The 26,958-nt window shown below is 45.1% G+C and overlaps 1 protein-coding gene across 5 annotated transcripts in view; it reads left to right on the top strand.

The window, feature by feature from the left end:
• LOC132404015 (rab5 GDP/GTP exchange factor-like) overlaps positions 1-26,958 on the top strand; it is a 48,285-nt gene extending 21,327 nt beyond the window's left edge. For all 5 annotated transcript variants that reach the window (XM_059987963.1, XM_059987962.1, XM_059987965.1 and 2 more), the window contains exons 3-9: positions 1,142-1,296; positions 7,536-7,687; positions 8,698-8,767; positions 10,359-10,494; positions 12,385-12,476; positions 21,631-21,887; positions 26,479-26,958. In XM_059987963.1, coding sequence (XP_059843946.1) covers positions 1,142-1,296; positions 7,536-7,687; positions 8,698-8,767; positions 10,359-10,494; positions 12,385-12,476; positions 21,631-21,887; positions 26,479-26,805 — 1,189 coding nt within the window. In that variant the 3' untranslated portion in view covers positions 26,806-26,958. The remainder of the gene's footprint in view (positions 1-1,141; positions 1,297-7,535; positions 7,688-8,697; positions 8,768-10,358; positions 10,495-12,384; positions 12,477-21,630; positions 21,888-26,478) is intronic.

Below are 26,958 nucleotides of genomic sequence, written 5' to 3'. Positions count from 1 at the left end.
TTTATTTATTTATTTATTTATTATTATTATCATTTCTCCTTTTGTATTTGCACAGTTTGTTCTCTTCTACATTCTGGTTGAACACCCAAGTTGGGTGGTGTTCTGTTGATGCTGTTACGGTTATTATTCTATAGATTTATTGAGTATGCCCACAGGCCGTGAGATCCGAGCCGCGCTTTCTGATCACTGCATGTATGCAAATATCTTGAAGGAGGAAGAATTTCCATGTGCTTATCCCCTCACTGATTTTCACTTGCCCTCGCACTGCTGCTCCGTGGAGTTCCTGTCCCTCCCAGTGACAGGGCTGGAGTATCTAGGTGTGTGTAAGTTGGATCTAATGCTGAAGGTGGGCATTTCCAAGTCATTCGGGGATTTCAGACTAAGCACAGCAAAAGAGTTTTTGTTAAACTGCCCATACTGTGATATGATCTGCCTGTTTATATCACCTTTGCTGAACGGAGAAACACTATGGACCAGCACAAGGATCGATCTGCGTGAGCCCAACTTGTTTTCTGTCAGTTTTAAGTAAGTTACAACAAGTTTACTGGAGGGGGGGGGGGACAGGTTTTTGTCAAATCTGATTTGTGAATGATTCCTGCCCATACAGCTGAAATGGGCTCCTGTCTCCAAGCGTTTGAACTGAAATTTTTTTGAGTGTGTGACATTTCTATCTGACAAGTAAAAAGAATCTTATTTACTTAGAGATACTGCACAGAACAAGTCCTTCTGGCCTAACAAGTCACACCACCCAACAATTCAATTATTTAACCCTAGCAATTTACAATGACCAATTAAACTACCATCTGGTCTGTCTTTCGATTGTGGAAGGAATCTGAAGAGTGTGGAGATGATCACGGGGGAGCGTACAAAATCCTTACAGGCAGTGCTGGGATTGAACTCTGAACTCCGATGTCCTGTAATAGTGTCCCACTTTTCTATGTTTCCATGGTGCCCCAAAAGACCCCATGCTAAAGCTTTGATATTTGTGTCTGTCTTTCTAACTGGGGTTTTCTATTCCCCTCTCTTTGTATTCTGTTCGGTGCTGGAATGAAAATTTGGAGAAGGGGTGGTGGGAGAGGGATTGTTTTGGGCCGAAACCCGGTGTCGGGACTGAATTTCTAAATTGCAGTTTCCTTTGCAGGATGAGCAATGAAGGGCCCACAAGTTCACTGGTTGCGGGCGCCACCAGCTTGCTGTTCAACTTCTCAAAGTTTGAGAAAAAGAGGAGCAACGAGAAGAGTCGTCGAGTCAGCACGGTGAAGAAGCTGTTTGGCTCCAAGCTGACACCCAGGCAAGGTAAGTTGGAGTATGGCGAGGCGTTCCGCGGGCAGATTTGAAACCCCACCACACGATGGTCAGTAAGCAAAAGCTTGGTTAATGTTTAAGATTTTATGGAGTGTCTTAAAGAAGTGACTTGCACTGATATAGTGCCTTCAGGTCACTTTCAATGTGTATTTTGAAGTGGACTCATTGTGCGAATACAGAGAACATCACAGCAAGCCACCACAAGCAGTCTGGACCAATGGGCTTCACCTATCACCCTCCGGCCAGCCTCCCTCCCCTCCACCCACCTTTTTCCTCTGGCATCTTCCCCTTTCCTTTGCAGTCCTGATGAAGGGTCTCGGCCTGAAACGTCGACTGTTTATTCATCTCCATAGATCCTGCCTGACCTGTTGAGTTCTTTCAGCATCTTGTGTATGTTGCTTCGGGTTTCCAGCCTCTGTAAACTTCCTCATGTTTATATTATTTTGTTGACCTCTAATTTAGTTTGACCACTTAATTACGTTAATTTTTAGTTTCATTAGACTGCTTAAGTGTGCATAGAGTGCTTATTCTGAAATTGCTTAAATACACTAACTAGAGTGCTAATTGGAATGGTTCATATCGCTAGCAGACCGTTATAATGCTAATTTAGTTTTGATAGTTTTTTCACCACAAGATCGTTTGGCTTTGTTAGTTTCATAATAAAGGATTGAAGTACCTTTTCTGACTTTGGAATTCCGTTATTTGGAAGTGCGTCACACAGTGCCAATCTCCTGTCTTACTCTCAGTTATTTTGTTTTAAAGTAACCATTAGAGTGATTCGTGAGACGGAGATGGGTCAATTTTCTGGCCATTTCTATGTTTTAAATTTGAAATAATTCCTTCTAGCTCTAATTTTCTGTCCAAATTTATGAAACATTTTAATAAAGTTGTCTGTCACTGAATAGCTGATTACTGTAAATTAGTGCCATGTGTTTATTAGGCAAAGGAACAGGAAAATATTGGGGAGACCTCTGTGTTTTTACATGTAGCTGACTCCAGTGATCTGGAAGATTCTGCCTGAACGGATGCTCAATAACAATTTCCAACTAATTAAAACCCAATTTCCTGGAACTAGCACGGTCATGATGGAGCGGACAGTCATGTGAAGTTATGTAAACTTGCTGACTCAGGCCACAGGTGATTAGGAATGGCATGGCAACCTGTGTTTCAGGTGCTCCTTGGTGATTTAAGGCGATAGGTTTTGTCTCTGATAAATGTGGCAATGAGGAATTCCACTTCAGTTTTATTTGCCATGCTTGAGTCACCCTCACAACAGTGTCTGCAGCTTGTCATAGTGATGCTCACATGTCGTGGTCTTGCCCCACTCTTGTTGCCCTGACTTGGATAAAGTTCCAACCGTAGAGACCTCTCCGCTGCCTGCAGCTCAAAGGCATTATGTCCACCCCGACTGCTTGCATATTCTTCAATCAGGCTAGGATGAAGAAATGTCTGCTGCACCATCAGAACCAGAGGACCCACCATCATTGCTACATCACCAAGAATGCCTGCTGTTCCTAACCTTTGCGGCATTTCTGGAAATCTGTCCGCCTACCCGCATACAGGCAAGGGCTAAAGAGCAAGGCTGCTGCTGAGTCACTGAGTGTGTTCCCTCAGGCTTCTGTCCCTCCTCCCTGATGGTAACAGTGAAAAGGACATGCCCTGGGTGCTGGAGGTCCTTAATAATGGACGCTGCCTTTCTGAGACACCGCTCCCTGAAGATGTCCTGGGTACTTTGTGTGCTACTACCCAAGATGGAGCTGACTAGATTTACAACCCTCTGCAGCTTCCTTCAGTCCTGTGCAGTAGCCCCCCCCCACCCATACCAGACATTTTTGAGTGTATTTGTTGACATACCAAATCTCTTCAAACTCCTAATGAAGTATAGGTAAGATCCTCCGGGAACTTGAAACTGCTCACTCTCTCCACTTCTGATCCTGAGTCTCTGAGGATTGATATGTGTTCTTTCGTCGTACCCTTCCGGAAGTCCATTATCAGCTCTTTCAACTTAGTGACATTGAGTGCCAGGTTGTTGCTGCGATATCACTCCACTAGTTAGCATATATTGCTCCTGTATGTCCTCTCGTCTCCATGGTTGTATCATCAGCAAATTTATGGATGGCTATGCCTAGCCACACAGTCATGTGTATGTAGAGAGTAGAGCTGTGGGCTAAGCGCACATCCCTCAGTGCAACAGTGTTGATCGTCACTGAGGAGGATGTGTTATCACTAATCCGCACAGATTGTGGTATTCCGGTTAGGAAGTCAAGGATCCAATTGCAGAGGGAGGTACAGAGGTCCAGGTTCTGTAACTTCTAATCAGGATTGTGGGAATGATGGTATTAAATGCTGAGCTATAGTCGATGAACAGCATCCTGACATTGGTGTTTGTGTTGTCCAGGTGGTCTAAAGCCGAGTGGAGAGCCATTGAGATTGCATCTGCCATTGACCTATTGTGGTGATAGGCAAATTGCAGTGGGCCCAGGTCCTTGCTGAGGCAGGAATTCAGTCTTGTCATGACCAACCTCTCAAAGCATTTCATTACTGTCGATGTGAGTGCTACCGGGCGATAGTCGATTTGCAGTCTGCTGAGGGCTTGATTCGGTGGCGTTAGGGCTGGTGACCCAGGAAAGTAGAAGAAGTCTCTGTATGGCCATCTCACATGCAAAATATCAGTTCTGGACTAAACATGAATCATGAAGAGATGCTCAACAACTGTGGTAGGGCTTGTACACCATCACCTCCCACAAAGCAAAACCAAGCAATGTAAATGGCAATGAGGTTTCTCTTGCAGATGAGCTGAATACGTTTTGTGCTCCCTTTGACCGAAACGACATGGAGACATCTCCACAAGTCCCCCACTGTCCTCGACAACTCTGTGATCAGAGTCTCTGAGGCTGACACGAGGGTGAAACCACAAGAAGCATCTGGCCAGGTGGCATACCTAGAAAAATACTGAAGAACCTGGAGTGTGGACAGACATCTAGGCCAGGCTATTTGCAGTGCATGTGAATGGAAGAGGTGTGATCAGCTAACCTAGTCAATGGCATGGAGTTTTTTCATAGTGTGGAAGGTGGTGTTAGGCTGTGGAGTGACAAACTCTTTCAAGAGGGTGAACCCACACTAAGTGTCAGGATTAAATCCGGCCGGGTATTGAAAACCTGTGCCCACAACTGGTGGGAGTGCACGTCTTCAACCTCGTAGTGCTGCAGCTGGAGATTCCCTCCTGCCCAAGAAGGGCAGTGATCATACCGGTGCCCAAGAAGGGCATGGTGACCTACCTCACTGACTGTCACCCAGCGGTACTGACATGCACCACGATGAAGTTCTCTGAGAGGTTGGACGTGGTTAGAATAAACCCCTGCCTGGGCAAAGACTCGAACCCGCTGCAATTTTCTGACCTCCACGACAGGTCTACAGCAGATGCAAATTTACTGGCTCTGCACTCAGCTTTGGAGGACCTAGACCAGGGGTTTCCGATCTGAGATCCATGGACCTCTTGGTTAATGGTAGGAATCCATGGCATATAAAAGGTTAGGAACCCCTGGTCTAAACAATAGCAAAACCTATGTCAGGCTGTCTGTCAGTTACAGCTCAGCGTTCAACACCGTGATCCCCTCGGTACTAATGAACGGGTTTGAAAACCTGGGCCTCTTTACCTTCCTCTGCAACTGGACCTTTGCCGAGTCCACCGTCGATGTGGAATTGATATTTGTTTAATATTATCACGTTCGGAGATACAGTGAAACCCTTGTCTCGCATACTGTACATGCAATTCAATTCATTACGCAGTGCTTTGGGGTGGAACAAGGTCAAACAATAACAGAACATAGAATAAAGTGCAACAGCTACAGGGAAAGTGGAATAGAACCACAATAACATCTCATTCAGGGTGGTGGGGAGGAGATACGTCTCTATCAATGGAGGTGTATGGTGCTCCTTCCCTCCGCTAGCCTGCAGGTCACCCTTGGCCAAGGTGTAGTACCTGCTTAGCACCCAGATCAGGGTCACATGAAGCCATTGGAGCAGGTGGTGGATGGTTGATCAATCAGCCGGTGCAGATCACAAGTCCTGGTTATGTGACCACTGACACCAGGCAGATAATCCCTGGAGAGAATTGGTAACGGCTGGGGTTACCATCTTGTAATGATACTAACAGAAGAAGGCAGTGGCAAACCACTTCTGCAGAAAAATTTGCCAAGAACAGTCATGGCCAAGACCGTCATATGACATGACACATAATGAGTGACATGACTGCTGTCAGGCAGCTCAAAGGTCCGTGCTTTGCTCATAACCCACTGCTCTACTCTCTCAATGCTTATGCTAGACCCATGAAGAAATGTCTGCTGCACCATCAGAACCAGAGGACCCACCATCATTGCTACATCAACGATTCAGGACTGTTGTCTTTCCCTCCACCTTCATTTTCTGAATGGTCCGTCAACACTACCTCGTTACTCCTCTGTAGTTGTTTTTGTACAGAGTAATTTTATGTCTTGTACTGTACTGCAAGACAATAAATCTAATGACATTCAGTACTGTGCAGAAGTCTTGGGCACATATAGGGTGTCTAAGACTGTATTTGTCAATGTGGAGCAGAGAGCGAGCTTGTAAATCTGGTGGGGGCAAAGGATGTCGGGGATGGTGAGGGTGGAGGGCTCTGGGAGGGGTGCGGGGCAGGTGGCAGAAAAGGAGTGTCAGGGATGGGGAGGGGTTAGTGCAGGTGCAGACACACCCAGCCCTGAGACACCAGGCAAGGTAATTTGATTCCAAACAATTACTTTATTGATCATTACAGAATGTCTCTCTGGTGCTTCCCACTCCCTCCCCTCTCCCTTCCCTTTTTCCCAACCATGATTCCCCTCTCCCTGCCCCCTTCCCACTCTCAGTCCACAATAGGGACCCGTATCAGAATCAGGTTTATCATCACTCATGTATGTCATGGAATTGTTTTTTTGTGTGTGGCAGCAGTACAGTGCATTACATAAAATTACTACAGTACTGTGCAAAACTCTTGGGTATCTGAGCTATATACACGTGCCTGAGATATTTGCACAGTACCCTACGTCAGTGCTAATAAATCTGGTTTAATCTGTACAAAGGTGAAGTGATCCACTTTGGGAGCGGTAATGAGGTTAGAATATACACTGTAAACAGTAAGGCCTTGAGGGACAGACAGTCATTGGAACACAAGTCCTTAGTTAGATCCTTGAAGGTGCCAACATGAGGTAGGCATTGTATTTACGAAGACATACAGGACACTGGCTTTCATTAGTTGGGACATTGCTTACAGCAGTAACAAGGTTAATTCTCATACTTCATATTAAAAAAAGCCTTGGTCAGAACTCCGCTGGATTACTGTGTGCAATTCTGGTCATTGAGGTATAGAAAGGATTTTTCACCTGGATATTGCCTGGGATGCAGTCAGGAGGAGAGTCTGGAGAATCCCCCCAGAGCAAAGGAGGTTAAGAGGAAACAATGATTGTGGTGGAGAAACGAGGGGAAGAGATAGGGTAAACAGCACCCCATATCAGAGATAGATAATGTTGGAGGAGGTAGGTTTAGGGTGAAGGGTGAGGGATTTAGAGGGGATATCAGAGGGACCACCTTCACCCAGCAAGTGTAGAGTCCTGGAAATCACTGCTGGAGAGCAGTGGAGTCCTGACTGCAGTTAGTATTCAGGATCCAATGCACAAGCGTAAAGGAGAACAAAATAATTATTACTCCAGATCCAATGTAGCATATAAAAAGGCAGAGAACACAGTAAAGACACAAATATAAAAGATATTTAGAGGTGATACATTGATTGCATGTACGTAAAGTGATGCTAGGTACAGGAGGTGGTAAAGGAGAGGGTGTGGCGGAGTGGGTCAGCCTCTCTGCTTGGGGAAGACTGGTGGTTCTGCCGTGAATGCTGCCTAGCCTCCTCCCTGATGAGAGTGGAACAAACAGTTATGAGCAGGGTGGGGGGGAACCTACACAAAATAATATGAATGAGCATGAATTGTCCAGGAATTTGAGTGCTCTGGACCAATGGGGTCAGCATGGAGGAGTTGGGTTGAATGGCCTGTTCCCATGCTGTGCTGATGTAGTCACTGTAAATGTTGCCTCTACTTGTGTCAGTGTGTCAGATCCTCACGGGTTGCATTCTGTTCTTTTAGACCGTAAAGGAAATGTCCTTTATTGATGTACTTCTGTTCGATCCTAATCTCTGATCTCTGTCCCTATCCTAGAGATCCCACAGTTTCCCGAGGTCAGCTCTCCAATTTCCACGCCGGTACAGTCTGGGGATTTCACAGACTTCCTCAAATCATTGTGGAAACCAAACATTCAGATGGTGCAGAAACGCTGTGTCCATTTTATTGAGCATCTTCAGGCGAGGCAGGTGAGGGGGCGCCCTGTCAACCCGGGCTCTTGTCGTAAAGCCTTCTGTTCAGTCTCTCCATGTGTGTACCACCTTGAGGCAGAGGTGCTTGCCCTGGGGTGGGGTGGAGGGAAGACGTTTATTTCTCTGTGTTCACTGTTTAGGTCAACATGTTTAGAGAAAAGCACTCCTGGTAAAACCACAGCTGAGCAAGATCTGCTGGATAATACAGGAAATGGTCCAATCATTGTCTTGCTGATGTTTGACAGCAGGCTAAATTGCCGATGCACAGTTAGTTTCTGTCCATTAAAAGCATGAGGGGTTTCCTCTTTGTTGGGTAGATGCTGCTGTTGTAACTCTGGAATAATTTGGAGCACATCTGGAACAAGGTCACTGATGAAGCAACTGAAGATGGGTGGGTCCATAAGGAACAGATAAAGATTAGTTTTACTTGTCATATGTATGTTGAAACATACAGTGAAATGTGTTGTTTGCATCAAATCAGATCAGCGAGGTTTGTGCTGGGTAGCCTGCAAGTGCCGCCATGTTTCTGGCGCCAAAATAGCAAAACATCCTAACTGTACGTCTTTAGAGGAAACTGGAGTGCTTGGGGGAGACCCACACAGTCACGGGGAGAACGCATGAACTCCTGGGGCAGGAATTGAACCCTGGGCACTGATTGCTGGCTGGTGCTATAAAGCGATGTGCTCATTGCTAACACCACCGTGTCCGCCCACAGCTGGCGTATGGCCTTTGTCGTATTCAGTTCCCTCGGTGTTCCTTCCCCACCAGGAGCGAATTTGAGTTGCATGAGGACTGGCTTCTGTGACGGTGGGAGGCAAGATAAACTGACCTGGGCACTTCTGGGCAAGAGTGGCTGGTTCATCCTGTGAGGAGCGCAGAGGTGCTGGTTCTGGGGTGGGGGGGGGGGTGGATTTGAGGTGACGGAGCTTTGAATCTTGTCAAGTGGTTTATGAACTGCAGGACCTGCAATTTCTGTTCCACCCAGTTGGTTAACTTGTGTCTTCCAGAATCTGACTGTCGAGGCGCAGTCCGAACTAGCACAAGACTTTTACCAGAATGTTGCTGTACACTTTAACGGTGAGTGAAAAAAGCAATACAGAGGTTGATGCCTTTTAATTTGTATTTGTAAGAAAAGGTTTGAAAAGGAGATGCTGTTGGGTGGCTGCATTTCCCTGTGACCTGCTGAGGAGTTGTAGGAAGGTGCAGCTCCGGAAATTGGGCACAGAAAAAGCAGCCCGTGAAGGCGGCAGGAAATGACCTATTGCTCCTGAGCAACGCACGCACAAGATGCTGGCGGAACCCAGCAAGGCACGCAGCACTTACGGAGAGGAATGAATAGCTAACGCTTCAGGCTGACATCCTTTATCAGGGCTTGCTGAGTTCCTCCAGCGTTTTGTGTGTGTGTGAGTGTGTTGTTCAAATTTACAGGGATCTGCAGAATCTCCCCGGTCTCCCAAGCTGTGTGCAGAGCAAGTGCTAATATATATTTTTCTTCTATCCTTGTCTAACTCAGTTGTCACATATGAAGCCCTCTCTTCGAGAGCCACCACATGCTTTGTTTGGGTGGGTGCACGGCAGAAAATGCACGACGTTCCTCTGAATGTTTGAAAAGCTGTGTTTTGAATGGTGCCGCCGCGGATCACAGCTGATTCCGCCCAGTGGTGAGAGGAACAGGACTGTTCCCAAGCTCTGCTCCCTGCTGATTGGTTTAACTGAACCAGGGCGGGGCAGGGCAGTGATTAAGGTCATTAATTGGAATAAGAGAATAATCAGCCAAGGTTGGCTGTTCCTGTTGGAAATCCACTTGTGGGTGCTGAGCGACTCTGCATTGTCCTGGTCTTGTAACGAATTACAGGACGATATTCCTGAGGAATTCTGGAGTGGCTAAAGAACAGATAAAAATCAGTTTAATTAGTCACACGAACATCAAAATGTACAGTGAAGTGGATCATTTGCATCACATCAAATCAGCAAGCACTGTGCTGGGTAGCCTGCAGACATCGGCACGTTTCCGGCGCCAGCACGGCAGGCCCACGATTCGCTAATCTTAACGGTACGTCTTTGGAGTGCGGTCGGGGGAGTGATACACAGTACACACTCTACACATGTCATTCCATCCGACCCGGTAATGCCGTCTCCATCCCTGTGCGTTGTTGTCGAAAGATCCACCCACCCGTGGCCCTCTGCGAATGAGATACCGTTCCTAAGGAGGGTCATCGGGTCGAGCACGGTGAGTTTACGCACAGCGATTTGTTTTTAGTCAGTTGCTGAACAGATGCTCATTAGGTTTTAAGCAGTACACATCCCTCGGGGACAGAAGGTCATGTTTGTAAGTCACGAACCGGTGAGTTAACATGCAGACAGCTGGAGAGAAGCAGAAAAGACATGACTTAAATAGGAGGTTACAAAACGGTCCACTAATGACCTCACTTTGACTGGAAGGAGAGCCTCCGGTTTGTCAGTCTAACCACTTAGTCCAACGTATTGAGTCAGTACTAGCTGGAGCTGGTTATACTAGTCAACCTTAGAGGCTCATTCCAGGGGTGGGGGATCTTACGCAGCCTCCGGTCTGTTGGTGTTCTTGCCGGGACTGGGATGCGGGAGTTGGTGGGGGGGTGGTGGATGGTGGTTCTTGACCCTGATTGCTTTTGGCTTCCTCTTGATGCAGGTTTCTCGTCCGAACAGAAGGACAGGATGATGGATAACATTGAGAAATTCACCATGACGCAGCTGTACAAGACCGTGTTCTGTCCCGATAGCTCAGAGGACGAGCAGAAGGATTTAGCGATACAACAGCGTATACGGTGAGTTTTGGTTTCAGGAGCGTGACAGCGATCAGAAGGCAGGTTAATGGATCAGAACTGGTTACTGACGACGATTCATTCGTCTCCGGGGGGGTTGAAAGCCGGGCCCTATACCCCAGTGTTGATCAGATTCATTAATTTACCACAAACACGCTGAAACCTGGTGAATGTGTCATTAGTGATCACACCGTACACAACCTGTTGACGTGCTGGGGGCTGCCTGGAGGTTGCTGTGCGTGTTGGCACCAGCGTAGCACGCTCACAAAGTTCTACAGCAACAGAACACCACAAGACAATGGCAAGACGAGCCCCCCCCCCCCCACCATGAACAGGCAGGCCTCCTATCCAGAGCCAGACTCACAGACGCCAGCCCCGAGCTGGACGCACAAATTTGACGATTTGACGTCCAAGTCTCTACCTCCAGACTGCTCAATTTCAGTCTGCGACCTCTCAGGCCAAGCTCTGTGAGATCTCGCTGCTGGAAGCTCTGGCCTGCTTCACGTGTCTTGCCCAACTGTATGAAATTTTCTCTTTATTCTGCTTCTAGGGCACCATTTCTCCATCTGAATATGCACAACTTCCTTCCCTCTGATGAGCTGTGCTCTGTCGTCAGTTGTCTGATGTCTTCTCTCTCTCGCCCTCCCTCCTGATTCCCTGCCTCAACCCCCACGTCTGTGTTCACTGTCCATTGCCCTGCTCTGTGTGACAACATCCTTGATTATGCACCTGAAATCTCCATCCCTGGTCTCCTTTAATCTCTATAGTCAGCCTTTGCCTGCAACTTCACTCCATGTGCTATTTACTCTGACAAAGCACTTGCCTTTTAATTGGACTGTCTTAGTGTTGACCTTTTGAATTCTCCTCCTCCTGCCCTTGCAGTCTCTCAATCTCCCACACACCTTCTCAAATGAAGCTTCTGTCAAGCAGGCTCTGGGCTTTCTGCAGAACCTTCTCTGGAGCCCAGCACCTCCCACACTCCCTCTGTATTGGACACCCCACATTGGTAAAATGAATGATCAAAGACTCTGTCAGGATTAGAATCACAATCAGGTTTAATATCACCAAAATATGTTGAGAGATTTGTTAACTTTGCGGCACCAGTACAATGTAAAACATCATAATTTTAAAAAGCGTGAATTTCAGTAAGATATGTACATCATTGAGTGTGTTCCTTCAGGCTTCTGTACCTCCTTCCTGATGGTAACAATGAGAAGAGGGCATGTCTTGGGTGGAGGGGGTCCTTAACAGTTGAAGCCACCTTTTTGAGGCATCGCTCCTTGAAGATGCCCTGGATACTGTGGAGGCTAGTGCTCATGATGGAGCTGATTAAGTTTACAACTCTCTGATCCCATGCAGTAATACCTCCCCCCCCCCCACCCGTCCCCCATACCAGAGGGTGATGCGGCCAGTTAGAATGCTCTCCACTGTACATCTGTAAAAATATGCGAGTGCGTTTGGTGACAAACTAAATCTCCTCAAACTCCAGATGAAATATAGTCGCTGTCGTACCTTCTTTGTAGACGTCCCAATATGTTGGGTCCAGGATGGATCTTGATACCCAGGAACTTGAAGCTGCTCACTCTCTCCGTTCCTGATCCCTCTGAGGACTGGTGTGTGTCCCCTTGTCGTACTCTTTCTGAAGTCCACAATCAGTTCTTTGGTCTTGTTGACATTGCATGCAAGTTTGTTGCTGCAATACAACTCAATTAGCTGATATATTTCACTCCTGTTCACCCATTTGAAATGGTGCACGGGTTTGGGACGCATTGTAGAAATGGGCTGACTGTGACCACTGCAATTCTTTCAACCCAAAACTAAATGGTTAGAACTGTAGCCACGACCTTTCTCCAGTGTGAGTTGTTAACCTTTGTCTTTTCTCTGTGCTCGCAGGGCTCTTCACTGGGTGACCCCTGAGATGCTCCGAGTTCCCCTCAATGAGGACAAGCCGGAGGTCACAGAACATCTTGTGTCTGCCATCACAGGTTTGTGCTCGGATGGTGTAAGACACTTCCCTGTTTCCACACTGCACCACGGGCAGCGATGACGTGCTCTGAGACATCTCAAATACACAATTACCCCATCAATTGCACTTCTTCACTTGATCATAAGACCACAAGATATAGGAGCAGAATTAGGCCATTTGGCCCATCAATTCTGCTCCACCATTTCATCATGGCTGATCCAGTTCCCTCTCAGCCCCAATCTCCTGTCTTCTCCCCGCTTCCCTTCACACCCTGACTAATCAAGAATTTATCAACATTTGTTTTAAGTATACCTGATGAATTTGCCTCCACAGCTGCCTGTAGCAGTGAATTCCACAGACTCACCACTCTGGCTAACGAAATTCCTCCTCACTCCATTCTGAGTGGCTGCCCCTCCAATCTGAGGCTGTGTCCTCTGGTCTCAGACTGCCCCACCATAGGAAGCATCCTCTCCTCATCCACTCTATCACGGCTTTTCAACATTTAATAGGTTTCGATGAGATTCCCCTACCCCATTCTTCTGAATTCCAGTGAATAAATGCCCAGAGCCATCAAATGTTCCAAAGCACAAAAGGGCTTTGGCCAGCGACCAATCGGAGTTTGGGATTGATTACCAAGAGCAAATTAAAGGAAGGCGGGGCAATCACTGCGGCCATCGCCTGAGTGGATGGAGTCAGAGTGGTGATCTTGAGGCTTCACTCAGAGAAAGCAAAGGAAAGAAAAGCTCAAGTTTTTAAGTTCCCTTCTTTATACCTGCTCAGCTAAGACAGTAGAGATGCCAGGCAGGATAGTGGAATGCTTCTCTTGTGGGATGTGGGAAGGCAGAGAGACATTCAGTGTCCCTGACAGCTACAACTGCAAGAAATGCATCCAGCTGCAGCTTCTAACAAACCAGGTTAAGGAGTTGAAGCTGGAACTGAATGAACTCCAGATCATTTGGGAGGCTGAAGAGGAGATAGATAGGACGTATAAGGAGGTAGTTACACCCAAGGTGCAGGACACGGGAAACTGAAGGGGAAAGGGTTGAGGAGCCATCTCCCTCAACAACAGGTATATCAATTTGGAAACTGTCGGGGATGGCCTAACAGAGGGAAGTTACAGTGGACGGGTCTCTGGCACTGAGACTCAGAAGGGAACTGGGAGAAGAGCTGAGCTGTGGTAATAGGGGATTATTCATTAGGTATGGGAATGGACAGGAGGCTCTGTGGGCAAGAACAAGATTCCCAGATGGTATGTTGCCTCTGGGTGCCAGAGTCCAGGATATCTTGGATCGAGTCCTCAGCATTCTGAAGTGGGAGGGTGAACAGCCAGAAGTCGTGGTCCATGTAGGTACCAGTGGCATGGGGAGGATGAGTGACGAGGTTCTGCATAGGGAGTTCAGTGCTAAGTTGAAGGGTAGGACCTTCAGGGTTGTGATCTCAGGATTGCTACCCGTGCCACGTGCTAGTGAGGACAGAAATAGGAAGATAATACAGTTTAATAACGTGGCTAAGGAGTTGGTGTAGGAGGGAGGGCAAAAGATTTTTGGATCACTGGGCTCTCTTTCAGGGAAGGTGGGACCTGTACAGAAGAGATAGTCTGCACCTGAACTGGAGGGGACTAATGTCCTAACGGGAAGGTTTATTAATACTGCACGGTGGGGTTTAAACTACAGTTGCAGGGGGATGGGAACCAGAACACCAGAACAATTAGCGGAGAGGTTGTGGAGGCAAATGTTGGTATGTCCTCAGTTGGGGATTAAAAGGTTGAGCATGGTGTGGCTAGTGTCCTGAGCTGCCTATACTTTAATGCAGGAAGTATCTTAGGAAAGGCTCATGAGAATGCTGAAGATGATGTAGCTGCTTTTCAAACAGAGGCAAATTGTAGTCAAGAGAGGCTGAAGATAGGGCAAAATTGCAGTCGACAGAATGAGTTGCAAGATAAAGGGCGGATAAAATTGAAAAGGGTGAATGTGGGACTGAAGGTATTATATTTGAATGTGCACAGTTACGGAATAAGGTGGATGAACTTGTAGCACTGTTACAGACTGGCAAGTGTGATGTTGTAGGCCTCACTGAATCATGGCTGGAAGCTGAAAGATTGTAGCTGGGAGCTTAAGGTCCAACAATACACGTTGTATCAAAGGACAGACAGGAAGGCAGAGGGGATGGGTTGCTTTATTGATAAAAAATGAAATCAAATCATGAGAAAGAGGTGACATAGGGTCAGAAGTTGCTGAATAAGTGTGAACTGCAAGGGTGAAAAGACCCTGATGGGTATTATATACAGACTCCCAAACAGTAGTAAGGATGTGGTTTATAAATTACAACAGGAGATAGAAAAGGGTAATTTTACAATAGTCATGGGGGATTTCAATATGTAGGTAGTTTGGGGAAGTCAGGTTGGTGCTGGATTCCAGGAGGGGGAATTTCTAGGAAGCCTACAAGGTGGTTTTTTAGAGCAGCTCATGGTTGAGCCCACAAGGGGATCAGCTGTCTGGATTGGCTGTAGTGCAATTAGCCTGAAATAATTAGCTTAAGGTAAAAGAACCCTTTGAGGTAGGTGAGCATTATATGATTGAATTCACCCTGAAACTTGAGAAGGAGAAGCTAAAGTCAGATGTATCAGTATTACAGTGGAGTAAAGGGAATTACAGAGGCGTGAGAGAGGAGTTGACCAGAACTGGTTGGAAATAAAACACTGGCAGGGATGATAACAGAGCAACAATGGCTGGAATTTCTGGAAGCAGTTTGAAAGGCACGGGATATATACATTCCTAATGAGGAAGAAGTATTCTAAGGAAAGATGACACAACTGTGGCTAACCAACTAAGTCCAAGCCAACAAAAAAGCCTAAGAGAGGGCATCTAATAGAACAAGAATTAGTTGGAAAATTAGAGGATTGGGAAGCTTTATAAAACCTGCAATGAAAGTAGTCATTAAGAATGTAAAGATGGAATATGAAAATATTAAAGAGGATACCAAAAGTTTCTTCAGATAAATAAAGTGTAAAAGAGTAGATATTGGACCTCTGGAAAATGATGCTGGAGAGGTAGTAACGTGGGTCAAAGAAATGGCAGACAGACTGAATAAGTACTTTGCATGTCTTCATTGTGGAAGACACCAGCAGTGTGGTGGAAGTTCCAGGTGTCGGGGTCATGAAGTGTGTGATGTTACCATTACTAGAGAGAAGGTTCTTGGGAAACTGAAAGGTCTGAAGGTAGGCCAGTCACCTGGACCAGATGTTGTACAACCTACGGCTCTGAAAGAGCTGGCTGAAGAGATTGTGGAGGCATTAGTAATGATCTTTCAAGAATCACTAGATTTTGGAATGTTTCTGGAAGACTGGAAAATTGTAAATGTCACTCCAGTTTTCAGGAAGGAAGAGAAGCAGCAGAAAGGAAACTTATAACCCTGTTAGTCTGACCTCGGTGGTTGGGAAGGTGTTGGAGTCAATTGTTAATGATGTGCTTTCAGGGTTCTTCAGGGCACATGATAAAATAGACCGTAGTCAGTATGAGTTCCTCAGTGAAAATCTTGCTTGACAAATCTGTTGGAATTCTTTGAAAAAATAACAAGCAGGATAGACAAAGAAGAATTGGTTGATGTTGTGTATTTGGATTTTCAGAAGGCCTTTGACAAGGTGCCGCACATGAGGCTGCTTAGCAAGCTACAAACCCATGGTATTACAGTAAAGATTCTAGCATGGATAAAGCAGTGGCTGATTGGCAGGGGGCAAAGAGTGGGAATGAAGGGAGCCTTTTTTGGTTGGCTGCCAGTGAATAGTGGTGTTCCACAGGGGTCTGTGTTAGGACAGATTCATTTTATGTTATATGTCAATGGTTTGGATGACGGAATCGATGGCTTTGTTGCAAAGTTTGCAGATGGAATGAAAATAGGTTAAGGGGAAGAGAGTTTTGAAGGAGTAGAGAGGTTACAGAAAGACTTAGATTAGGAGAAAGGTCAAAGAAATGACAGAATACAGTGTTGGGAAGTGTATGATGATGCACTTTAGTGGAAGAAATGAAAGGGTTGATTATTTTCTAACTGGAGAGAAAATACAAAAAAAAAACTGAGGTGCAGAGGGACTTCAGAGTCCTTGTGCACAATTCCCTAAAGGTTAATTTGTGGGTGGAGTCTGTGGTAAGGAAGGCAAATACAGTGTTAATATTCATTTCAAGAGGGCTAGAATTTCAAAGCAAGGATGTAATTTTGATCCTTCATAACGCGCTTTTCAGTATTGTGAGCAGTTTTCAGCCCCTTATCTAAGAAAGGATGTGTTGAAACTGGAGAGGGTTCAAAGGAAGTTCACAGAAATGATTCCAGGATTGAGTGGCTGTTCATTTGATGGCTCTGGTCCTGTATTCACTAGGATTCAGAAGAAGGAGGGGTGACCTCATTGAAATGTATTGAATGGTGAAAGGCCTTGATAGGGTGGATGTGGAAAGGATGTTTACTATGGTTCAAGTCTTAAGATCACAGCCTCAGAAAAGGAGGAGAACAGAGATGAAGAAAAATTTCTTTAACCAGAGAGTGGTGAATCTGTGGAATTCTTTGCCACAGGCAGCTGTGAAGGCCAAGTCATTGGATATATTTAAGGCAGAGGTTAATAGATTCTTGATTGGTCAGGTCAAGAAGGGATACGGGGAGAAGGCAGGTGATAGGGTATCAGCTATGATGAAATGGTGGAGCAGACTCGATGGGCCAAGTGGCCTAATTCTGCTCCGATATCTTATGGTCTTGTGGTCTTGTATGATAAGCCTTTCAATCTGGAATAATTCTCATGAGCCTCCTTTGAACCCTCTCCAATGTCAGCACATCCTTTCTAAGATAAGGGGCCCAAAGCTGCTCACAGTTCTCCAAGAGAGGCCTCACTGGTGCTTTATGAAGCCTCAGTGTTACATCCTGGCCTTCTCAAGAAGACGGTCTAGTCTTCCCAAATTAATGCTGACACTGATGCTGATGGAGGTTGTTTTTGGTCTGACAGTATGACTGAATTGTCAGGATAATGATCTCTGCTGTCATTTTAATTAACTCTGATTATCTAATGACTACCACTGAGCATCAGCAGCACCTCTGTTCCTTGGGGGTTGGGTGTTGGAGGTGAACAAGTCTTGTTAATTAAATTACGTCTTGCCGTCATGAGCAATGGGAGCACAGAGTTCCCTCGACAGCGGAAAAAAAATAACTTTGACACCAAATATCGGGTTGTTTCCTGACGTGTGAGCTTTTTACAGCTGCTGGTTTAATCTGAGGGTTTTTTAATATATAAAAAAAGAGCGTTCTTGTTGCTTAATGTTTGTGTTGGTAGATAGTGGGTTCTGTACACACAGCTGCCTCCTGTTTTCAAACAGCAGTGAAGTTGGGAGATGATGTGAAGTCTGGTTCTTGTTTATCTCGACCCATTCCCGCATTGCAGGTTGTTCTGGCCTGGCTGGAAGTTGAGATGGGTCTGGGCCGACCTCTCAAGTACATAGAAACATGGATGGCAAGTCAATGGAAAATAGCTCCAGCACCATATACAGATTACATAAGAGGAGTTGTTTGCTGTTTTGAGGCAAGTTAAGGTGGACAAATCCCCCGGGATTGACGAGCTGCTCCCTAGGACCCTGAGGGAGGCAAGTGCAGAAATTGCAGGGGCTCCAGCAGAGATATTCAAAGCATCCTTAGCCACAGGCAAGGTGCCAGAGGATTGGAGAATGGCTAATGTTGGTCCGCTGTTTAAGCAAGGCTCCAAGAATAAACCAGGAAATTATGGACCCACGAGCAGGACATCAGTAATGAGTATGTTATTGGAAGGTTTTCTAAGGGACTGGTTATTTAAGTACAGACTGAGTACCCCTTATCTGAAATTCCAACATACAAAAACCTCTGAAATCCAAATTCTACCTGAGTGCTGACATGAAGTCACAAACAGGAAATTCCACAAGACACTGAGAAGGTTCCCAGGCGATGCACAGGTCTCTGTGCAGCACAGACAGTTCTGAGAAGTGACCTCACTTCTGTAATGAACAAAAGTTAATGAAAATGGAAAAAGCATTGCATAAAGCAAAAAATAAAGATCTCGATTGTATATTGAAAGAGTGGATTCATCAGCACTGGGGGAATGTGCTGCTTAACGGTGTGCTGATCATGAAGCAAGCAAAGGCCTATCACAATAAACAGAAAATTGAAGGTAATTGTGAATACTCAGCAGGCTGGTTGCAGAACACGACATTAGATTTTTACAGCATCTGCTGTTGGCGAAACTTTGGCACCAGAACAAGTCTGGTGATTGTTTTCATTCTTTCCATAAAACCCAAGAAGTAAAATACAAATACAATGTAGTGTAACCTTTTAATCAAAACATGGCATCGTAGCTGGAGACTGAAAGGCTGCCATTGTTTGTTGTTGTTCAGCAGCTGATTCAGGTATTCTCCCGATTATCATTTCTTTGTATTGACAGTATGGACTAATTTTTACTGTTAAGTGCGTATGTGTGAGGAGGCAAAGGCTGGTAGCAATTAAATTCAGAGTCAAAAATGATGGTGATTCCAATCTATCTCATTATATATTCCAAAATCTGAAAAAATCCAAAACATTTCTAGCCCCAAGCATTTTGGATAAGGGGTACTTGATCTGTATTTTGATAGACGGTCTGATTACAATAGTCGTGGTAAGTGGTGTCTTAGTAATCTCAGAGTTTGATTTTGAGGAACTTACCAAGAAAGTTGATGAAGGCAAGGCAGTGGCTGTTGTCTACATGGACTTTAGCAAGGTGTTTGTGACAAGGACCCACATGGGAAGTTGGTCAAGAAGGTTCAGTCGATTGGCATTCAAGATGAGGTAGTAAATTGGTTTAGACATTCGGTTCACAGGAGAAGTTAGAGGGTGGTGGTAGAGGGTTGCCTCTCTGACTGGAGGCCTGTGACTAGTGGTGTGCTGGGTCCTTTTGTCATCTCTGTCGAAGGTCTGGACGATGTATTAAACTGGATCAGCAAATTCGTGGATGACACCACACCAAGATTAGGGGTGTAGTGGACAGTGAGGAAGATTATCAAAGCTTGCTGGTGAAAAATGGCGGATGGAATTTAATGCAGACAAATGTGAGGAGTTGCACTTTGGGAGAGGTCTGGGAATTCCTTGAAAGTGGTGTTACAGGTAGATAGGGTCATAGAGATTTTGGCACACTTAACTTCATAAATCAAAGTACTGACTACAGGAGATGGGATGTTCTGTTGAAGTTGTATAAGATGTTGGTGAGGCCTAATTTGGAGTATTGTGTGCAGCTTTGGTGTCCGACCTACAGGAAAGATGTAAACAAGGTTGAAAAGTGCAGTGAAAACTTACATACTGCCAGGACCTGAGTTATAGGGAAAGGTTGGGTAGAATAGGACTTTATTCCCTGGAGCATAGGAGAATGAGTGGAGGTTTAATAGAGCTGTACAGAATTTTGAGAGGTACAGATAAGGTAAATGCAAGCAAGCTTTTTCCACTGAAGTTGAGTGGGACTAGAACTAGAGGTCATGGGTTGAGGGGGATCTTCATCACTGAGAGGGTGGTGAGTGTGTGGAATGGCCTGCCAGTGGAAGTGGTGGATACAAATTTGATTTCAACATTAAGAGAAATTTGGATCAGTAAATGAATGGGAGGGGAATGGAGGGCTATGGTTCAGGTGCAGGTCAATGGGACTAGGCCAGGGGTCGGCAACGTTTACCACTGAAAGAGCCAATATGGACCCATTTCCCACAAAAAAGAAAACACTGGGAGCCACAAAACCCGTTTGACATTTAAAATGAAATAACACTGCATACAACGTTTTTTTTTGCCTTTATGCTATGTATAAACAAACTATAATGTGTTGCATTTATGAAATTGATGAACTCCTGCAGAGAAAACGAAATTACATTTCTGCATGCAACAAAAACATTTTGAACTCCGAAAAAAAGACGTTGGGTTGAAGGTTACTCCATAGTTAGCCTACCTTGGATCGAAGAATTAAAAGAAAGCGCGCACTGGCGGGTGTCAGGCATTGGCAGTGGTGATGTATATTAATAGCGATAAAAAAAAACCACGTTGTAGCGGTGTGCTACACACAGCGCTAAAATAAAGACTGCAGTCAAAGATAACTTTATTCGAACTAAACAGCCTTGCTTTAAAGCCTCCCTCAACCCATCCTCATGGGTGCGGATGCTCCAAAAGACACGTACTCACAAACCCCCGTAGGCTATCTCCCTTAGCCGGAACGGTGGCTAATTGTGAGCCGGTTCGGATGTGCCAGGAAATGGGGTCTCCACGTTTTTAGATTGTACAAGATCACCATGATCTTCAAATTTCGAATTACATTTCAAAAACTAACAAACCACGGGGAGCCGCAGCACAGAGATGAAAGAGCCGCGGGTTGCCAACCCCTGGACTAGGCAGATTAATGGTTTGGCATGGACTAGATGGGCTGAAGGGCCTGTTTCTGTGCTGTGGTGTTCTGAGACACTAACTCAGCTGGTCAGGCAACATCTTTGGAGGGAGATATTTCAGGCTGAGACCCAGCACATGCTTTTGTGTGCTGGTTGTTCCTGGGAATGAAAGGGTTAGTATATTTGGAGAGTTTGATGGCACTGGGCTTGTACTTGCTGAAAAGTATGTATGTTCTATGTAAAATATTGAAAAGCCTGGATAGAGTGGAAATGGAGAGGACGTTTCCTATAGTGAGGGAGTCTGGAACCAGAGTGAACAGCCCTGGAATAGAAGGATATCCAGAAATGAGGAGGCCAAGTCATTGAATGTACTTAAAGTTGAAGTTGATAGGTTATTGATCATTAAGAACGTGAAAGGTTACGGGGAGAGGGCAGGAGAATGGGGTTGAGAAGGATAATATATCAGCCATGATCAAATTATGGAGCAGACTCGATGGGCTGAATGGTCTAGTTCTGCTCCTATGTCTTGTATCTTTAGATGATTTGTGCATGATGCTGTTTAATTTGACTGCTGTTGTGTATCCTGGTCCACTGAGTCCTAGTGCCACCTCTAACCAAAGGCTGACAGATAGAGATGCTCTGGGAACAATGAAACAAATGTCTGCCATTTGGGTCCAAGAGACAGATTGTAATATAATTAAGGGTTATTTTGGTGTGTTCTGAACCAACTTGGGCAAAACAAATTAAAATACTTCTTTCTCTCTCTTACAAATGTTTTATTAGCAATTGTTAAGATGGATTCTAAGCGAGCTCCTCAGGACAAGCTGGCCTGCATCTCAAAATGCAGCTGGCACATTTTCTGTGCAATCCAGATCTCCATCGAGAAGCCGGCAGCCGCAGACGACTTCCTCTCCACTTTGATTCACGTGGTGTTGAAGGTGAACCCTCCCCGGCTGCATTCCAACATCCAGTACATTATCCGCTTCTGCCACCCCAAGCGACTGATGACCGGTGAGGCGGGTTACTACTTCACCAACCTGGTAAGGGATGGCTCCAGTCACATTTACTGAGTTAAGTCTGCGTAGGGCAGAGTGGCTGGAGGAAGCCCAGATCTTGAACTCAGTCCCCTGACTAACGAGATGAGAATTTTACTTAAAGAAGTGAAAAGGCTTGTGTTTAAGCAGCCCTTTTTATGACCTCCTCTAGATCCAGGCTTGGATTTGTTGTAGCAGTGATCTCTGTCACTGGGTGCTCTGGTTTGATGAACTTATTGCTTTTTAATTGGTTTAGTAATTTTTCCTTCCCATTCCATGACTGTGATCTTTTACCTGGTGCAGGGCACAGCTGCCATCAGTCATTGGCCAACTTTGAGAATCAGAATCTGGTTTAATATCACTGGCATATTGTGGAATTTACTGTCCAGCTGCAGCCAACCTGTCAATGCTTCCACCTCTCCTCCAACTTAGAATAATTGTTCTCACAGCACTAACTTCAGCCACCTTTTAAATTCATCTCCCTGATCTTCAGAATTGCCCGTATCAGTGAGCAGGACACTTTGGTGTTTCTGCACAGTGTGTAGCACATTTCTCCACAATCTCCAAGTTCCATCACTTTACCAACCATGTGGAACCACTGCCCACTGAGAAAAAGGTGCTGGCTGTTCATTCGATCTATGCTTCTTATCATCTTGTACACCCCGATCGAGTCACTTCTTATGCTTCTTACGCCAAAGGGAAAAATCTCACTCAACCTTAAACCTCTTAATCTTGGTAGTGTCCTAATAAATCTCCTCTGCACCCTCTCTAAAGTGTCAATATTCATTCCATAACAAGTCAACCAGAACTGAACACGATATTCCAGGTGTGGTCTCAGCAAAGTTTTAGAGTCGCAATGTTACGTCATGCTTCTTGAACTTTATTTGGAAGTGGAAGTATTTAAGCAGCATCTTTTGTGACCTCCTACACTGTCCCGTGACCGCATGAGTTTCCCCCGGGTGTTATTTTCCTCACACATTCCAAAGACACATGGGTTAGCATGTTGAGGACATGTTATATAGCTGGCAGAAGCATAGTGACATTTGCAGGCTGCCCCAGCGCATGTTTGAATTGTGTTGGTCATTGATGTAAAATGATGCATTTCACGATGTGTTCTGATGTACATGTGACAAGTAAAGCCAAGTACATCCTTGGGGATTATGGTCAGAAGTGGAATTTGAGATGGAGTGTGGAGATTGGTGAGATACATGAAACTTTCTAAAAGTTTCATGTTTGTCTCATCACTGACCATCAGTGTTATGGGAAGATTGTTAACTGCCAGATGCAATCACGATCAACGTCACAAACCCAAGTTCTGTTGACTCTGTGGGTTGGATCTAGCTGATGCATAACCATGGCTTTTTGCCAATCAAAGATGTTTTTAATTTTCTCCTCTGGGTTGTAACTTGGCTTAAGATTCCCACACAGTCTGAGAACCTGAGCAGTAAATGCTTGTACATTATACTGTCAACTGGAATGAGTGAAAGCTGAGGGTTATTTGATTCAATATCTAATATTTCTCTATATGAGGCCATTCAGCCCCTCAAGCCTATGCCTCTCAGCAGTTAACCCCACCACCTCACTTGTATCCTTAAAACTGTTCTCTCACACGTCTCCATAGAAAAGTTTTCTCCTCCACCAGCCACTTCAGTTAGGAGTCATTTAATCAGTGCAATGTTGGGCATGTGGGAGGGAAATGGATTGTCTAGAGCAGGGGTCAGCAACCTTTACCACTGAAAGAGCCACTTGGACCCGTTTCCCACAGAAAAGAAAACACTGGGAGCCGCAAAACCCGTTTGACATTTAAAATGAAATAACACTGCATACAACGTTTTGTTTTGCCTTTATGCTATGTATAAACAAACTATAATGTGTTGCATTTATGAAATTGATGAACTCCTGCAGAGAAAACGAAATTACATTTCTGCATGCAACAAAAACATTTTGACCTCCGAAAAAAAGACGTTGGGTTGAAGGTTACTTTTAAGTAAAATACTCAATGTCTATTTGAGTCCTTCTTGTATTTATGAAAAACGCCGAACTTAAATTTGCCGCCAGCAGCAAACCAAAAATAACGTCAGCCAGCTGTCAACCTGAAAAATAAAAGGACTATTTCACTGAACAATGAAAACATATGAATGTACGCAAAATAATAGGCAATTAAAATATTTATCATCCTTGTTCAGATTGACTCACACCTGCCAATGCAGTCGTATTCAGTAGGGATGGATCGATGCTTAGGGGAGTGACCGGGAAGGATAATGTGTTTTTTTCCTCTCTGAACTCACAGAAGCGTTTCCCAAACGATGTTTGCATTGCGATGATTGCAGAATGTAAATACTCCGAATTTATCAAGTCGTGACCTTGTTTGAACTCTCTCAAATTGGGGAAGTGAGACAATGTGCTTTTCTGTAAATCTCTGGCAAGCAACGTCAACTTGCGCTCGAATGCCAAAACATCCTCCAACATGTGCAGGGCTGTACGTCCTTACCCCGTTGAAGAGCTGTGTTCAGCGTGTTCAGGTGCGCTGTCATGTCAACCATGAAGTGTAGATTTTCCAGCTACTTTGGCTGTTCCAGCTCAGGAAAGGTGAGCCCTTTGCTGCCCAGGAAAGTTTTCACTTCTTCCAGACACGCGACAAAGCATTTCAGCACCTCCCCTCTGGACAGCCAGCGATAAAAACACGTTGTAGCGGTGTGCTACACGCAGTCAGTAAACTGCAGTCAAAGATAGCTTTATTCGAATTAAACAGCCTTGCTTTTAAGCCTCCCTCAACCCGCCCCCCATGGGCGCGGATGCTGCAAAAGACACGTACTCACAAACCCCCGTAGGCTATCTCCCTTAGCCTGAACGCTGGCTAATTGTGAGCCGGTTCGGATGTGTCAGGAAATGGGTCGCCACAACGTCTTATTTAGATTGTACAAGATCACCATAATCTTCAAATTTAGATTTACATTTCAAAAACTAACAAACTAACATAAAATACATTTTAATTAAATACTGACCATGTAGCGGTGTGCTACACGCAGCGCTAAAATTACGACACGGAGTCGGTAACTGCAGTTGAAGGACAAACTTTATTCGAAATCTTCAGCCTCACTCAACCTGCCCCCATGGCGCAGAGGCTCCAAAGCTCTGTGCTCGCAAACCCCCGTAGGCTATCTAATTGTGAGTCGGTTCGGATGTGCCAGGAAAAGGGTCGCCACAACCAATTATTTCTCAAAGCAACAGGGAGCCGCAGCACAGACGTAAAAGAGCCACATGTGGCTCCGGAGCCGTGGGTTGCCGACCCCCGGTCTAGGGCAAGGGTGTCAAACTCATTTTAGGTCGGGGCCGGATTGGGCAAAATGCAGCTTCATGCGGGCCGGATCAGTCGGGCGCGTGCGAACGCAGCTTTCATTGCCTCCGTTTTTTCAGCCTGTTCTCATGTGTCTCAGTCTCTGCTATAACTACAAAGTGTTTCACTTCACAAATTCCATTTCTTATGAAGAAGACTGCTGAGCAAGCATTATTTTTGTGACTGGTATTAACTTACAATCATAGGCTTCATATCGCTGGGCCATTAATAATTAAAATAATAGATCTATCTAAAATGATCTCGCGGGCCATATCCGGCCTTGAGTTTGACACCTATGGTCTAGGGAGAGATCTGTAGTCACAGAGAGAACATTGCAAACTCCACACAGTTGACACAAGTGCCCAGAGTTGAGGCAGCAGCACTGCCCCCTGTGCCACTCAGTCATCACCGAATGGAGAGATGTCTCTGCATTGATAGGAAATGGGAAAGGTCATTGCATCTTTGAGGGGAGAGTTGACAAATGTTCCAGACAGACATGCAAATCTGGAATGTGCTTTTAGGTTGGTATGGAAACACCATTGCCCTTGAACAGAAAAGTGCTGCATAAAGTAGTGGATACAGCCCAGTGCATCACAGGTAAAGCCCTCTGCACCACTGAGCACATCTATGTGGTGGACTGTTGCAGGAAAGCAGCATTCATCACCGGGAACCCCCACCACCCAGGACATGCTCTCTTCTCAATGCTGCCATCAGGAAGAATGTACAGGAGTCTCGGGACTCGTTCCACCAGGTTCAGGAACAGTTATTACCCCTCATCCAACAGGCTCTTGAACCAATGCCCCATCTTTGAAATATTCCCACAAGCAATGGACTCACTTTGAGGCATGTTCTCCATATTTATTGTTATTTCTTTCGTATTTGCAATTTGTTGTCTTTTGCACACTGGTTGAATGTCCATGTCGGGCAGTCTTTCATTGTTGTTATGGTTATTATGCTATAGATTTATTGAGTATGCCCACAGGAAAATGAATGTGGTGACTTTTGTGTACTTTTTGAACTTTCCAGCAAGAAGCATTTACTTTGTCATATAAGCTGTAATGATAAATGTTCAAACAGGAAAAGGGAACAATTTCTAGAGACTTCTGGTTTGTTTACCATTGATTTTATTTTTAATTGGAGTAAAAAATCTTGGCAAGCGGAGTATTGTGAGAATGTGCAAAGTAAAAAGAATGGTCAAAAGTTTTTTTTTTCCCTATTTTGAGATTGTATCTCTGGATAACATTAAATTCTGTGTTCCAGTGCTGCGCTGTCAGCTTTATCGAGAAGTTGAATGGACCCTCTCTCAATATCACCCATGAGGAATTTGAACAGTATATGCAAGGTCACAAATTGCCAGCTAGAAAGATTCAGAGCTGCCCTCTCCTGCAGAGTGCTGACTCGGAGATCCAGCAGATGCACAGTAATCTACAGATACTGCTCTCTCAACTCTGGGAGAGGCAAGATCGTATCATCAGCGAGGTTAAGAAACTGGAGCAGGAGGTCCTGGAATGGAAACGCTCTGTTAAGGAGGAAGTCGAGGAAAGCATTGGAAAATTTCCACTCCCTAACACTTCAAATCCAGAATGAGGTACTACTTGGGACCATACAGAAAAGGCCTGTGTAACTGTGAACATTCCACTATTTATACAGAATCAGACTTTGCACAGTAATTATTAGATTGTACAAAAAATTAATTTTTAAAGACTTGAATGCACAATAAAATAGCACAATATTTCATTA

The sequence above is a fragment of the Hypanus sabinus genome, chromosome 13 (genome assembly GCF_030144855.1).
Source record: "Hypanus sabinus isolate sHypSab1 chromosome 13, sHypSab1.hap1, whole genome shotgun sequence".
NCBI lineage: Eukaryota > Metazoa > Chordata > Chondrichthyes > Myliobatiformes > Dasyatidae > Hypanus > Hypanus sabinus.
This window is presented reverse-complemented; position numbering and strand designations above follow the sequence as displayed.